This window comes from Sciurus carolinensis, chromosome 16, assembly GCF_902686445.1.
Source record: "Sciurus carolinensis chromosome 16, mSciCar1.2, whole genome shotgun sequence".
Taxonomy (NCBI): Eukaryota; Metazoa; Chordata; class Mammalia; order Rodentia; family Sciuridae; genus Sciurus; species Sciurus carolinensis.
In genome coordinates this window covers 39,029,446-39,044,236 of record NC_062228.1, presented here as the reverse complement: position 1 = coordinate 39,044,236, position 14,791 = coordinate 39,029,446, and the positions used below count along the sequence as shown (strand labels likewise).

At 44.5% G+C, this 14,791-nt stretch overlaps 1 protein-coding gene across 6 annotated transcripts in view; it reads right to left on the bottom strand.

The window, feature by feature from the left end:
- Znf536 (zinc finger protein 536) overlaps positions 1 to 14,791 on the bottom strand; it is a 431,720-nt gene that overhangs the window by 147,815 nt on the left and 269,114 nt on the right. For 4 of the 6 annotated variants that reach the window (XM_047529031.1, XM_047529029.1, XM_047529035.1 and 1 more), the window contains 2 exons: positions 10,833 to 10,919; positions 2,897 to 4,462 (listed from right to left, as the gene is read on the bottom strand). In XM_047529031.1, the coding sequence (XP_047384987.1) occupies positions 2,897 to 4,462; positions 10,833 to 10,919 (1,653 nt within the window). The remainder of the gene's footprint in view (positions 1 to 2,896; positions 4,463 to 10,832; positions 10,920 to 14,791) is intronic. The other 2 variants (XM_047529033.1, XM_047529034.1) reach the window with 2 other exon arrangements.

Genomic DNA, 14,791 nt, shown 5'->3' with positions numbered 1-14,791 from the left:
ATTAGGGAAGTGCCTGTTTGTACAACCCACTAAAAGAGAATCACCCATAGAGTTAGGGTGAGAAGCTTCTTTCTCCAACTTACCAGCAAGGGCAAGAGAGACTGCTGAGATCTGAAATCTAGGGAGAGTCTACATGACTTAAAGTTTTTACTGATGTTTCTTCAAACAGTTTTCCACCCCAGGAGAACAGCATTCTTCCTTAAACAGAGGAACATTACCTCTTTCCACAAGCCTGTTTCTAGGGGCATCTAAGTGGGGACTTGAGCTTAACAACCAGACAAAATCATACTCCAAACTCTGAGATGAGAAACATAGGAATAATTCTTTGGTGTAGCTAAACCAAGCTTCATGGAAAAGATCAGTTATCGAGCTGGTGGACCTGTTTGAAAATCCATATCTACTTTAAGTGGAGCAGAGAAGAGGGAATAAACATTAGGAGTATTTTATTCCTTATGCCAATATCATTTCCTCCCTTGCAAAGTGAAGCCATTGGGGGTTTGACGCTTGCAATAGTCACTTGTATCACTTGCAATGCTACAAAAAGAGTGAATTAGATTGAGAGGAAAAAAATCATAACCCAGTGGATTGAAGTTTTCCTCTGAGATATTAACTCTTAGTAAGGATGACTTCTGACTGGCCCTTCTGGGTCCAAGGATGCCACCTCAGCCAGCAAGAAATTGAGAGGACTACAGTTATGGTAGGCCAGATATGCGGGTAGGGAAATGAGAACGGGTCAAGGCCAGGATCCTTCTGGAGGAAACAAAAAAGTGCCCCCCAACTCCAAGCAAATGCAAAGGACAGGGAAGCACCATCTCTGCCTGTTTCCAACAACAGCGGAAGGGTGCAGAAGATGAAACACAGAACTCGCATGCTCAAAAAAGAGGCAGTTTGTGGCCAGAGTTAGGGACAGAGGGATGTGGACCCTTTCTGAGAAGCAATCAGGAAGCCTTCTAGCTTGGCTGGTTCAAGGATCTTCAACTTCCTTGAAAGAGAGGGGGTCACAGCTTACATCCCAGAGTCTGTCACTCAGTGGCTAAAAGGTTGACTAAGCAAAGGTTTTTGTACATTCTGTGGAAATGTCAGAGGAGTGTTATGAGCTGCTATTTGGGGTGGAGGTGAGGAGTGCCTAAGAACAGGTAGCTTGGAGGGAAAAGACTCCCCTGTGCTGCCTTCCCTTCACCATCCCTGGTGCAGAAGGACACCATTGGACAAGCTTCCTCAAGGCAGACAGCCTTCCTTCAACAATGATTGGAAGATGGGAAAATTAATAGGGGTAATATGAGCTAATTTAAATAATAATGAGCTTATGCACATGCCAGGTTTTGATCTTTTCTGATGCATGGATTCCTGGCAGGAACCCTGGTCCTACGAAGGTAGTTGAAAGAACCGAAAATAGACTTAAAAAACAAAATTCCAAACAATAAAAAAGAAGCCACCCCAATCACAAACTTAGAACAACAATGAAAGAAACAAAAAATTTAAATGTTGCTCCCCCGGAAGAAAAAGGGGAAAAATTGGACTGGCGTAAAACCCTTTTCTTCTTATTTTAAATATTATTTTTAACAGCTTCAAAAGTAGTGAATTATATGTGACTAAAAATAGATCTGGGGGTACTGGTTAATGGGGCCTTTTGAATCATTCAGCATAAGGAACTGTCAATATTTTTTTGAGCTGTCAGAAATCCATTTAGTGATTTTTGACAATTCAAAAATATTTCCAACTGCTTGATCCAGTTCTTAGTGAATTAAGGAAGGAGAGGGGAAAAGAAATATATCAATTTAAATTATGAACCCAGAGTCTAGCTTCCCGAATCCTGCTTTGTGCTAAAAGGAATACTAAGATGCTGATGTTCACAAACACTCCCTTCTATTTCCTTCCTTCCTTCCTCACAAGAAGTAAAAAAAAAATCACAAAAAAATCCATTCATAAATTAAAGATGGAAAGGTACCATGGCCATTTGTCTCTAGTGGGGATATTTGGGGCTGGTTTCAAAGGGAATAATACATTGAGCTTCTCTTTGGAGGCAGGTTTTCAAATACGAACATCTGGGTGCAAAGAAAATTGCATTGGTCCTCCCTGACCACCCCAAGGTTCATTTGCTCCAATTCTAGGTTTCAAATTTAGGATTAATTTTAAAATCTGGAATCCCTTTGGGGGTAACCATCTTCTTTAAGGAGGTAAAGAAGTGCCAATTTGCTACAAGATCAGACACGCGTAAATCCAAGACACACAGGGTCACAATATGGCTAATCGGACTGGGACATTTCTTGTTAGAACAACAGACAGGGGAACACACAGACGGACAGAAGGCAACAGCAGAAGGCCAAAGTCAGGTAACTGCCATTTGGTATGTCTAAAGATGAATCACGAACACCCTGGAACCATCTCCCTGTCTGGAGAGGTCACTTTATTTCTGTTCTGAGGTTAGTGTGATATGATTTTAGTATCCTCTAAGTCAGTTAAAGGAAAGTTTAAGGAAGCAGATTTGGCTTAGCAAAGCTATAAGGAGGTGTCTTCAGGCATCTTTTGCAAGAGTTGAAAATACTGAAAAGTTTGCAAGTTACCATGTCTCTTTTCATTTTTGTTTTAAACGTAGTTTCTCCACTTATGCATGAAAAGTAGGGGGAGTTCACATGTGAGACACCACCCCCTTTTCCATACCTTTCAGTACAGGCATGTGAGAGCATTATAATGTAAATCAGAACACAAAAGTAGTTTGGACACTTCTAAATGAAGTCGACTTTTATGATTGTCTACATTGCATATATAGCATTGGTTTTTTTTCTTTTTTAGGTTTAGTTTAAAATTTGCTAATGGGTCAGTCTACCTCATTAAAAAAAAAAATGCACAGGTCAGCACTGATGTTTTGGGAAAGGAAGAGGATTCTAAAACTTACCACACAAGTCTGGCCTCTTGATACATCCAGAATTTGCTGTGCTACTTGCAAGTCCGTTAAAGGCTGCTAAGCCATCGGAGCTGTAGGCCCTGAGGACCGACAGCATGTTCATTGGCTTTTCCAGGCCCGGGGGCCCCCGCTCCGGCTTTGGCAGACCCACCGAGGGGTCCTGGGCAGGAAGAAGGCCTGGGCTGTGCCACTGCTTCTCAGATGCTTGGGCTAAAGGTGAGACTAGTCCCTGGACGGGCTGGGGAGTGCCTGTGGGCAGCAGGCTGTCCCCACCATCGCTGTTGCTGTCCTTGCTGAGGGCAGACAGGGGCTTGCTCATCATTTCAGGTTCGGTTTCGATGTCCTCTTCATCGTTGTTTTCTCCCTTGAAGGAGTCCATGTCCTCGGAGGAGGCGATATCTGAGAGGTCATCGGCAGCGTTCTTATTTGTGGTTTCGGGGATCAGGATCGGGGCATCATCTTCGGGGTGGACTTTCACATCAGGATCTTTGTTGGAGCAGGAACCGGAGGCCCCTGAGCCCACCACGCTGGGGTAAACACCAAACTGCTTGTAGAAGTCTGACGGGAAGTTACAAAATGCAGGGTCCACGTGGCTAGGCCATGGGCCACTCTTCTGGTCCCCCAGGGTCTCTTTGGCCTGTCCTTGGGCCATCTTCTCAGAAGCAGAGTCCAGAGAGCCGATCATACCCGAAAGGCCCATCTCTTTGTTTGATTGTGCTGCCGGCAGTAGAGCCATCTTACCCGCCTCCCGGGCCTGCTCTTTGCAGTTGACGGCCACCCCTGTGGCACTATCTTTGCGTTTTGCTTTGCCCAGGTGGTTGGCCTGCAGGTGAAGGGCCATCAGCTCCATGGATGACGTCGTGAAAGCACAGAACAAGCAACCATGCCAAGCGATGCTGTCTTGCACCGTCACCGAGGAGCCAGGGAGAGAGGCGTCCGGCCGCACTGACAAGTCCAGAGGCTCATGCTGAGATTTCTCAGCCTTCCTCTGAGAGGACCTGCCGCTGGGCTTCTCCTCACCACCATCCGCTCCATGGGCTTTCATGGAAGAGGGATCTGACAGGGCTTTGTCCTTCATGTCCCTCTTCTTCAAGGAGCTGAGGACGAAGCTGTCCATGAATGCTTGCAAGGACCCTTGGAAATTCACACCGTTGCTCACGATGCTTTGATAAGCTCTTCCGATCTCGGAGAAGTGGGTACTTTTGGAAGGAAGGTCAGTGCCTTTCAGGGTGTCTGAAGGAGCCTCTGAAGACATGCCAGTGGCCTGCCCTGAATGATCTCCGGAGGAGAGCACTCCCGATGTCCACTGCTGAGAGGTGGGGCCGCCTCTGAAGTCGATTCCGGGGAGACCCTTAAAGGCCCCCCTCAGGATGTCTGGCCTGATAAACAAAGATGCTTTGCTGGACATCTCGTCCTTGTGGTCTTGGTTTGGGGGTTGTCCTGACAGCGGCCCCGCTCCATTCTGTCGTTCACGATGGTGTCGTTCTAGGTGGTATTTTAAGGACGCTGACTGGGTGCCGGCGTAGTCACAGTGAGGACACTTGTAGGGTTTTTCACCTGCAAGATTTTGATATGAGAAAAAGAAAAAGTGTTTATCTCATTTTGGTGCGCAGAACAAGGCTAGAAGGATCAACATTTGTTCTTTGAAACAAAGCAGCTCAAACTAATAATTAGTTAGAGAACAACTGTTTTTTAATAGAAGAATAATTCGTACTCTTAAGCTTTTTTAATGATTTTGTACCATTTGGGACTATTCAGGAATGACATACTATCTACACACAATTAGCTATCTTTTTCTTTATCTAACATGTGAAAACGGCTGTAGATTTAAAAGCTATGATTATGAAAATTAAGCATAATAATTTCAACCACAGTGATCATTAAAAGTAGAAGTTTAAAAAGACAAAGTATGTAACAAATGGGTGGTTGCAATATTTTGTGTATACAATAGCTCTAAAATTTGTTTAAATTATACACATGGAAACCATTTTTAAACCTAAAAATTTTATGGTCCTGTTACGCAAGACTGAAATGAATGATTTAAGTCTTGCTCTGCAGTAAATCATGGATATAATTAGCAAATGGCATACTGCACAAGTAATTTATCATTATTTGGAGGGCACCATTCCAGACGGGCTCGGATATCTGCAGACCTACTGCATTGTTTCTAAATAAAGAACTATAAATACTGATTCTATAAAATATTAATACCATTACAGTGCATTATGATTGCAGCATGTAAAGACATATAGTTAAGATAAAAAGCAGTCAATAAAACTTAAAAGAAAATGAGTAATAAAAAGGCACAAAATATATTTAGTTTCTGTATTTGAAATTAACATTATCTACTGGTCTTTGTAGTGCCTTAAATTTGTACTAATGGCAAACCTAATGCTCCGGTAGTAAAATGTGTAATTTACCTATAATAAGCACTTTCTAGAGAATAAAAATAGCTTTAAAGAGTGTTTTAAAACATATAAGATAATTTTCAGGAATTAAATATTTATTTAAATCCAACACCCAACTTCTATTGTTCTTTCCACGATGGAGAAGATGATGCTAGGACAGACAACTTACATCTGCTGGCATTGTAGGATGGAGGAGCAGAAGGAGGTAAACAAATGTGAATTTTAATATGTTCCAAGAATTTGTTAGCAATCCTGGGTCTTTTCTAGACTTTGCAACCGAAAAGCTCTTTGGAAAGAACAAGGACTTTGACAGTCCTTGTTAGTGTATTCACAATAGCATCCTGTCAATATCCACAATTATTTCTCCCAGGAAGCTTAACTACCCCCCACCCATCCTTCCTCTGTTCTATTGTAAAACAGACTGATCTAAAAAGCACCAGCAAATCGTTGGTGAATGGTGTATTCTGAAGACATTTCTCTGTGTCTACTCTCGGCTGAAGTCACAACTCCCAGATCTCCAGGCATAGGGCATTTGAGGGCCTGGATTTTGTAAACATCTTGTTTACCACCAGACCAGATTCTGAGCAGGAGACACCACCACGTCATCTCTGGATTGTGTGCCAGAACTGTGGAGACACTGCACCCCGCAGCAAAATAAGGGGGCTGAGAGTCCCTTATTTGTGCCTTCAAGCTGCTGCTAACTCCCCTGGACATATCTTCAGAAATACCCTTTGGGTCTGGGGTTGGGACCCATCTGGGCATCTACTTCTATAATCATAAATGTAAAGGTCACAGTCACCTCTGGGTAGATCAGTGACATGAATCTAGGGGGAAGACTCTATCCCCTTTGAGGTAAAGTACAAATGGTTTCAGGCACCAGTTTCCTACTTCTTGAAGTTGATCCCCATGTTAGACTCAGACATACTTCTGTCACTGTTATTTGGTCAGTCTACTGCAGGCCAGGGAGCCACCACTGGGCAGCTTATGTCCCAACTGATTCAGCCAGTGACCCAGTACAGCAGAGGCAGTTCCTAAAGCTTAGGGCTTGGGCATGGGGCTCCCACAGGTTAGTGCAGACCCTGTGGGAGGGCCTCGAAAGTGAGAGCCAGCAGAGGTGAGGCCCACAGGTACTGGGGTGACTCAGGTTGCATTTCAGAAATGCACCTGGAAATGATTAAGTGCATCTGGCAATGGAGCTGTAGGGAAGGCATGGGCCTTCATTAGCAGGAGCTAACGAGGGAGAATGTAAACTTTGACCTCCAGACCTAAGGCAAGTGGGGGCTGTCTTTTGTGGTGGGGACCACAGGGATGCACAGAGGATGTCGTACATATATTTCTCAGGGTCACACATTTGAAATGCACAGTGGAGATGAATTCTCATACCACATAATTCATAAGAGCAAGGGGAGTTTGTTAAGACATGAGTTCTGAGCCCTAGTACATAGCAATGCTGGCTCCTTCGTCTGAATTTGGGGGCAAAAGTTGGTATTTGAAACAAGTGTGATGATTCTGATGCAGATACTGTAAAGACTACACTTTGCAAAACCAACACAGCATTGCCTGGGGAGCTTTAAAAAGTAATGATATGTGGTCCCATCTTCCAATTCTGAGTTAATTGGTCAAAGGTGCACATGGGGTTTGGGGATTTCCAAACTCAGGTGACCCTCTTTGGAGCCTGAATGAGGCTCCCCGGGAAGCACTCTTTGAGTCAAGTGTGTGCTCTGGCATGGTTTCTCAGTGAAAACAATCTAGACCCCAGGAGGTATCTGAAGAGTCCTTACTGGGGACTGGATATCCCATGACACTCTGACTTCCACTGGGCATAGTCTCAGCCTGTTACAGGTTCTTATAATGTGAGACGTTAGAGCTTATATTCTCTGAGGCCTCATCCCAACTCAAACTCAATGATAAGAACTAAATCAAGTCTCCTGAATGGGCCAGAGATTTGTGTACGTACACATGTTTGCATCTACATACCCATCAATGCACAGATTCACTTACACACATTTTTTGATTGAATGAATCAGTGGATGAATGAGCGCTGCCTACCTTCCAAGGGCTGTTCATGGCACTGGGAACTGAGTGAAGAAGCAAAGCAACTCATGGATCTCAGAAAAGGCAAATCACCTGGCTACTAAAGCAAGGGGAACACACACATGCACACACACACAGAGCATCAAGGTAGGTAGGAGGATAGCATCTCTTCATTCAACATCCTGATCCTGAGAGTTCAAGAGAGGTCTTGTCCTCCCGTGCTCCAGACAAAGAAAGGCCATTGCTGAAATCAGAACCCTTCATCTGAGCACTGGAGTCTCCTCAGGCCCTGGTCCTTGCAGATGAGGGCTGTTTTGTGAATGTTCATGGGTTGCTTTGGCTGCATGTGATATATCCAGGCTCTGGAAAGTCCTCCACCCAGCCACCCTTTCTCTACCTTCTGTGCCTGTAGATGGAAAAGTCCCTCTGCCTTCTATTCTGCTATGTAGTACCATCTCTTGCCTAGTTCCTAAAAAGAGTGACTACTTCCTATCAACCCAATTCCACAGAAAAATGCTCCAGACTGACATTGCATGGAGAAACCTTTTGGATTTGTGTTGAAAAAAACCAAAACCACCTCAATTTTAATTTCTTTCTATAATCCCCAAAGGATGTGCATAATTGTCCCCACCCTGTCCTGCAGCTATCCTGGGACTTCCTCTCCAGCCAGGGGGCACAGGGAAATGCTCTGGAGACAAAAGCTAGCCCCTGGTCAGGCAAACACAAGGGATCGGAGTCATCTAGGAGTGAGTTTGCCCTCCAGAGAATCCCACACAGCCCAAGGGCTTTATGTGCCACGAAACATCCCAGCTGTTTCCCAAGCATCTTTCCCCAAAGGACACATTTCAGAGTGCTCAGGAGGCAAACTTCTCACAACATTGGCCTAGATGGGGTGGTTACAACTGAGAGGAAAGACCTCTCAGCACATTTACCAGACTTGGAGGTGTGGTCAAGGGCTGTTCCTCCATTTGGCCAGCACAGACAAATGCTGAGTCCACCTGTGCTGAGTTGCTTCGCAGTCAAAGCCACTGCATCTGGACACATTCTTCAACCCAAGCGCTCTGGGCTGACTGAAAAATCCCAAGCTGCAGACATGGCCAGACTTCTGCAAGAAGCCAGGCAGTGGGCCTTCCCAGTCCCCTCCCAACTGAGACTGGACTCTGCCTGAGACTTGGACAGGCATTCCCTGTGCAGCCTTGTGGCACAGGCTACTCCAGGCCCTGCCAGCAGCTCTGTCTAGTTGAGTGATTGACCACTTAGGCTGTAAATGAGTCCAATCTCCTGGGGGGGTCCCTCAGACTGCCTCAAGCTTTCCAGGGGGTCATGAGCCCTCTGGTCACCTCCATGAGGTTTGGGATTTGCCACGTCTGTGCCTGCCTGTTGCAGGAGCCACACATGTGCCTTCAGAGCAAGGTAGTGCATAGGGAACAGTGGGGAGGGGGACGAAGGCTTCTACTGGAGAGCACCCACCACTTGCTTCTAACCAGCTGTGGGCCTAGATCTCTGATTTTCTAGGAAATTCTCATTTTCACATTTCTATACGTGGTATTTCAATATTTATATATTGGTGGCTACTTCTGAAATATTTTAAACACTGAGAGGGCCACAGTATTGTATGTTGCAGTCTGGGTCTGGCCTTTTATAGCCAGTTTGAAATTTGTGCCTGGGACCAGGATGTGCATGATGGGGCCATTTACCCACTGGAGGTAGCAGCTGAGGACACTGGTGGCTTTCTGTAGAGAACCCTCTCACAGTGTTTTAAAGGAACATGATATGGGTGCATTTCTAGAAAAGAGAGTTTTGCTAGAAAAGACATAATAAATTTTTTTTAAAAATAATCAGCTCATCATTTCAATGGACTAATGAAATGATTGGCACCATCTTGACTTGAGCTAGCCTTGCACTGACCTATGGCATAAGATAGATACTCCGTTTTGGAAAATCATTGGTGATTCTTCCAAGTCATTGCTCATAATTTTTAGAAATATATAACCAGGTGGTTTAATCAGTTCACTGTACCAATTTTTACATAGTCCTATCTTTTATTATTCTGAACATTCACTTTGCACTTGAGAGACCAAAGGAGTCCTCACTGTTCCAGGGAGTTCTTTTGGAGCTACTCACAGCAAGTTCTCAACAGCTCCTCTCCGAAAATAACAGGTGGATTCACATCATTCTTTTTGGAAACCCCTTGATTAAGCTTTGAAGAAGTGATTCGTTGCTTCTATTTCCTTTTTGTTTTTTTTAAATGAAATCTCCAGAAGTATTTTCACTTTTAAGTTGAGGAACTGAATATTTTCCCGTATTCACATCCTCTATTTGATATTTATTTAGTCTTCCTACATGTCTTTACTTAGTTAATACCAGGAGAGATAAATATGGTGGCGCCTTTGCAGCCAAGCTTCAGTACATTAATATAAATTGTACACTAATTCCCCCAAAGCATATATATGTTGTAAACCTGAAGACTTTTCTCACAGCTGCTTATTGCTAAACAGTGCCTTGTCCAGAAGGGGACAATCTGTGTCTCTAATTGCTGTCACTGAAGCCGAGATTCATTATGTGACTTTCCCATTAAAATGTGAGCATTAATTTGTATAATGAAATATCACCCACTGCAGTGTTCATTAGCCATGCCCTACTGTATACGGCACATTGTTAGCTACCTAGAAACTGTAGTTAATTTCACTAATGGATATTTCCCTACTTAGTGTTTGGTAGGAAATTTATACTGTAACATTACCTCTTAAACTTTTAAGGAAATTTAAATTCAATCAATTATTTTCAACAAAAGTTTGGGATGTCATTAAGGCAGGAAGAGCAAGGATGAGGGACTATGGGGAAACAAAATGGGCTTTTAGTTTGTCTTAGAAATAGAAAAACGGTAGAGTTTGAATTCAAAACAAAAAGAAAAAAAAATCGTCTTCTTTTGGAGATTTTTTTTTTTTTTTAAATCATTGCTCATGTGGCTGTTCCCACACTAAGGACAGCACCACTTCTTTTCCTTTTGGGAAAGGAGATGGGAAAAGCAAGCTCATTTTTGGAAATATATTCAATTTCATATTCATGTTTGTTCAAGGTGTTGTAACAGCCTGGTTAACTTACGGAGACGAGGAAATATGGCAGCATCAGAAGGAAGGTATGTACACACCAGACAGAAGGCACCTGGATTAGGCTAGTGAAAATTTCCATTTTGGCCCACATTTATGTGCCCATTGGTGTTTGGAAAGCCTTTGGAGGGGAGAGGCAGCTTCGATGATGGCACAAGAAGCTGACCATCTCCAAGCCACAGGGAGAAATTCCGCCCCCCATCCATCCCAGGGGTCAGAGTATCTGCACACAATACCCTGGCCATTCCCCTGCCTTGCCACCTCCCTAACCTCATTGTGCTAGTGAGGAAACTGAGGCACAGAGGGTCAAGGAGTCCTGGCCTCAGGCCAGTCTGAGTTAGGGGTAAAGGAAAAGCCGGGGTGCACAGTACTTCCCTTTTAGGTCACCTGGAGGCTGCGTCAACACAACTTGTGAGTATAAGTCACTTCCTTCTCTCCTGCTGGTTATGGTGTGGACACATGCTGTTAAAGAAATGTTGCATTAATTCCCTAAAGCAAGCAGGAAATTCACCCAGAAAAGTTAACAACATCAACATAGTGCAGTGGTCATGAGAATGGCACTCTGGATTATGACCAGTTTGCAACCTGTAATCCAGAATGGACAACTCTGGGCAGGTCACTTCCTGTCTCTGAGGCTCCGTGTCTTCCCTTGGAATGGTCCTGGGGATGGAACTGTGGTTATTGAACTTCTGTAAGGATCAAGGGCAAAGAAGTGCAGAGCTCAGCTCAGCACCTGCACCTGGGAGGGTACAAAAAGTGAGGCTGTGGTTGCTGACCGTCCCGCCACCCTCTCCCCATTGAATTGTTCTGCCTTCAGTCAGCCGGTTCCCTCTTGCTGCATAGCCCTCCCCAGCTCCCACTGTGGGTGCAGCCCTTCCAGGGTTGCAGGGCAGAAGTCTTTTACTTCCACAGCTCTCTTTGGTCCCACATGAAAGGGAAACCTCATGCTTGGTGGTTGGAAAGCCAGCAAGGGCAAGGAAGACATCTCCCTGTGTCCCACTCGGCCAGCACCCTGCTGTGACATCACAGAGGCAGCCCCCAGGAGGTGGGTAGTGCCAGGCATGCCTTTCAGCCCAAGGCCAAGCCCCTGACCAGGGCTGAGACCCCTGGAAAACCACCCTGTGCAGATCCATTCTCATAAAGAGATTCCCAACTCAGGGCTGGACTGGTGTGTACAGCACATCAAAACCAGATTAATAAGCCACCACATAATTTGAGAGGGGGGAAAAAAAACTAATGAGATTTATTTTTAATTAGTTGCTGAACTTTAGGGCCTCTGAGTTATCATGAGTGAGGTTGCTTATTACATTTCTCTGTAATGGTCATTCCTGAGACCACAGTACTCTCCTGGGAAACCCTCACATAGGTGAGTCACCTGAGTGGATCCAGTCTAGAAGAGTCTCATGGCCCACGCAGGGGTGATACACCCATCCACAGATTTAAAGGACAAATGCACACTCCAGTCTTTCAGGAACCTGTGAGCACCAGCCTGCCTCCTGAACACCCTCCAGAATATCCCTAAACATTCACCTTCCTGAGTTGGGGTCAGAGAAGGGTTCATTGAGGAAGTGCATTTGTGGGCAGCCAATAATGCGACAATTGGCTAACCTTGGGGGAGAACTTGGGGACAGTCCTGTCTTGATCTGCGTATTTTGACTAAATGTTTGCCTCTGCATGCTTATGATGGTTAATTGTGTGTGTCCACCTGAGTGGGACCCCAGGGTGACTGGATATTTAGTTAAAGGTGATTCTGAGGATATGTGTGAGGGTGTTTCTGAATGAGATTAACACTTGAATCAGCGGATTGCCTCCCTAGGGTGCATGGGCCTCCTCCAATCTGTAGATGGAAGGCCTGGATAGAACAGAAGGCTGAGGAAGAGAGAATTTGCCTGACTGTCTTTGAACTGGGCATCAGTCTTCTGCATTTGATCCTGACTCAAAAATAAAACTTACACCACTGGCTCTTCTGGGCCCCCAGCTTGTCAATTGCACATCTTGAGACTTAGCCTCCACGACTGCATGAGCCAATTTCTTATCAAATGTGTTATATATAAACACACACAACAAAGACACATTCTGACAGATGTGTCACTAAGCAGTTTCATCCTGGTGCAAAACAGAGTGAACTTACACAAGCCTAGATGGTATAAGCCAGTCACTTGACGTAGCCTCTCAATGCAGTCAAGCAATAGCAGATATAAGGTATATATATATATGGGGTCTCTGCCAGCATGACACCCTATACTACTTTACAGTAAACTTTTTCATAAGTAAGATTACATTCTAAAATAACAATAAAAGATAAAGCAGAGGAAATATATAAACTAGTTACATAGAGATCTATTATCATGATCAAATATTATGTACTATGCATAATTGGACATGTTATACATTTATACAACTAGGAATGTGGTAGGTGTTTTATACCAGCATGCCCACAAACACTTAGGGTGTCCTGCTAGGGTGAGATGACATCCCTAGGTGATAGGAATTAGGGGTTCCATTATAATGTGTATCTTCCATCTGTCATGACTGAGCATCATTTTGTGACACACGGCTGCACCATCTCCTGCAGGTTCTGTTTCTCTGGACAGCCCGGACACAGACTCCTTTCTAGCCTGCACTGACTGGTTTGCACTCAAATCACAGCTCTGGTGCTCTAGGAGTGACATTGCCTAGGCCCAGGGATCAGGTCCTAATCAGCCCAGGGTAAAGTTTCCCAGGGGAGAGAGGTTTAGTTTCCCCTCAGTTGGGCAGCTATCGACATCTGCCCTACAGGGAGCCACTGGGGGAACCTCTGGAATCAGGCAGGTGTTAGGGATTCCCATGGTCCTGCAGGTGCCTCCCCTATGCCCTTCACAGGTCTGGCTGAAGCCAGGGGACAGCAGAAACATCCTAGCTATTCGGCAGGCTGTCTCCAGCCCCCAGGTGTTCAGAGCAACCTGACTGGTGCCTGTACGCAGTGTCTCTAATAAACAGGTGTTGGGAGAAGAAGAGCAGTAATTAAGTTAATGCAGTGGAGGAAAGAAAGGAAAATGGTTTTTATCAGTCGATGTCATGCGATCAAGACTTCTAATAAAGATGGAGTGTGACAGGAAAATACAGAGAATGGGACCTCTTATAGCCCAACCAATTAAAATGTATTTATTACAGGTTGGATTTTTAAATGCACTCCTCTGAGCCCACTGCAGAAAAACTTCAGAAGATGACATTTTGGAGAATGTGTGTTTTTCTTCATAGACTTCTGCCTGCTGGACACCTCATTTGGAAATACAAAAACATAAGGAGCAAAGGGGAAGGAGTTCAGGGCATCTCAACCACTGGAGCCCCGTGAAATCATTTATTAACAAATAACTTGATTTTGATTTTTAATTACTTGTGTAATCTACACTTTTACATTGTCATAATGGATGTTTACTTCGGTGATTTATAACATGGAACACTTTCTGTTCTATTCAAATGCACAAGTGTAAGCATTTTCCAACTTCTTTGTTCTTAGATAAAAAGGAAATTGATCTTTATCTGGTTACCATTCTGCTTTTTAAACACTGCAGATGCTGTTTCCAATGGGGTTGGTGTTGGTGGGGATGTGAGGTTTCCATGGCTTCTTTCATTTTCTCCCTTATTCTAGGAAGTTTCTGGAATACCTCTCCTGTCTTGCTTCTCTCAGAGTCTCCTAAGACGATTAGTCACAAACTTCAGAAGTTTGTGAGGCAGAAGTTTGGAAAAAGGTTTAAAATTGCAGAAAGCAATATCCATTTGCTTCCATATGGGTTCACCAGACTTCTGGCAGCTTTGGTCCTAACATTCCCAGAAGCACTCTGTGAAAGTGTCTACTCACCCCTGGGCAGGTTGATGGGTACGGTGTCCAAAGAATCAGTGATACCCCTCCTTGAGAGTTACTGTGGAGCCCTTTGCTTTGCTGATCTACTCTCACTGCAAGGTCAACCTCACCCAAAGTGAGCCTACCACCCAGGCAGTAAACCCAGCCCAGGGCACTGAATTCACATGGGATAGAAGGGTAGATCACAAGATGCACGTGGCCTGGTTTCCACTCTTCTGTATAAAGTGGGTACCCTGAGGACAGCATCCCTGTGCTGCAGTCTGTGGGTCTCACAGCTACTATCACAACTTAAGGTGCCACCAGCTCCAACCTGGGTAGGAAAAGAAATAGACATTGGAATAACCTGAGAAAGCTAGATGTCTGAGATGGCCCACCTTGAGCCTGGCCCCTTTCACTAATTCCCTTACTAGTTCATTCATTCAGCAAATACTTCCTGAGTGGCTTCCGTGAGCCTGGCTCTGTTGTAGTTATTAAAGACATGGCTGGACAA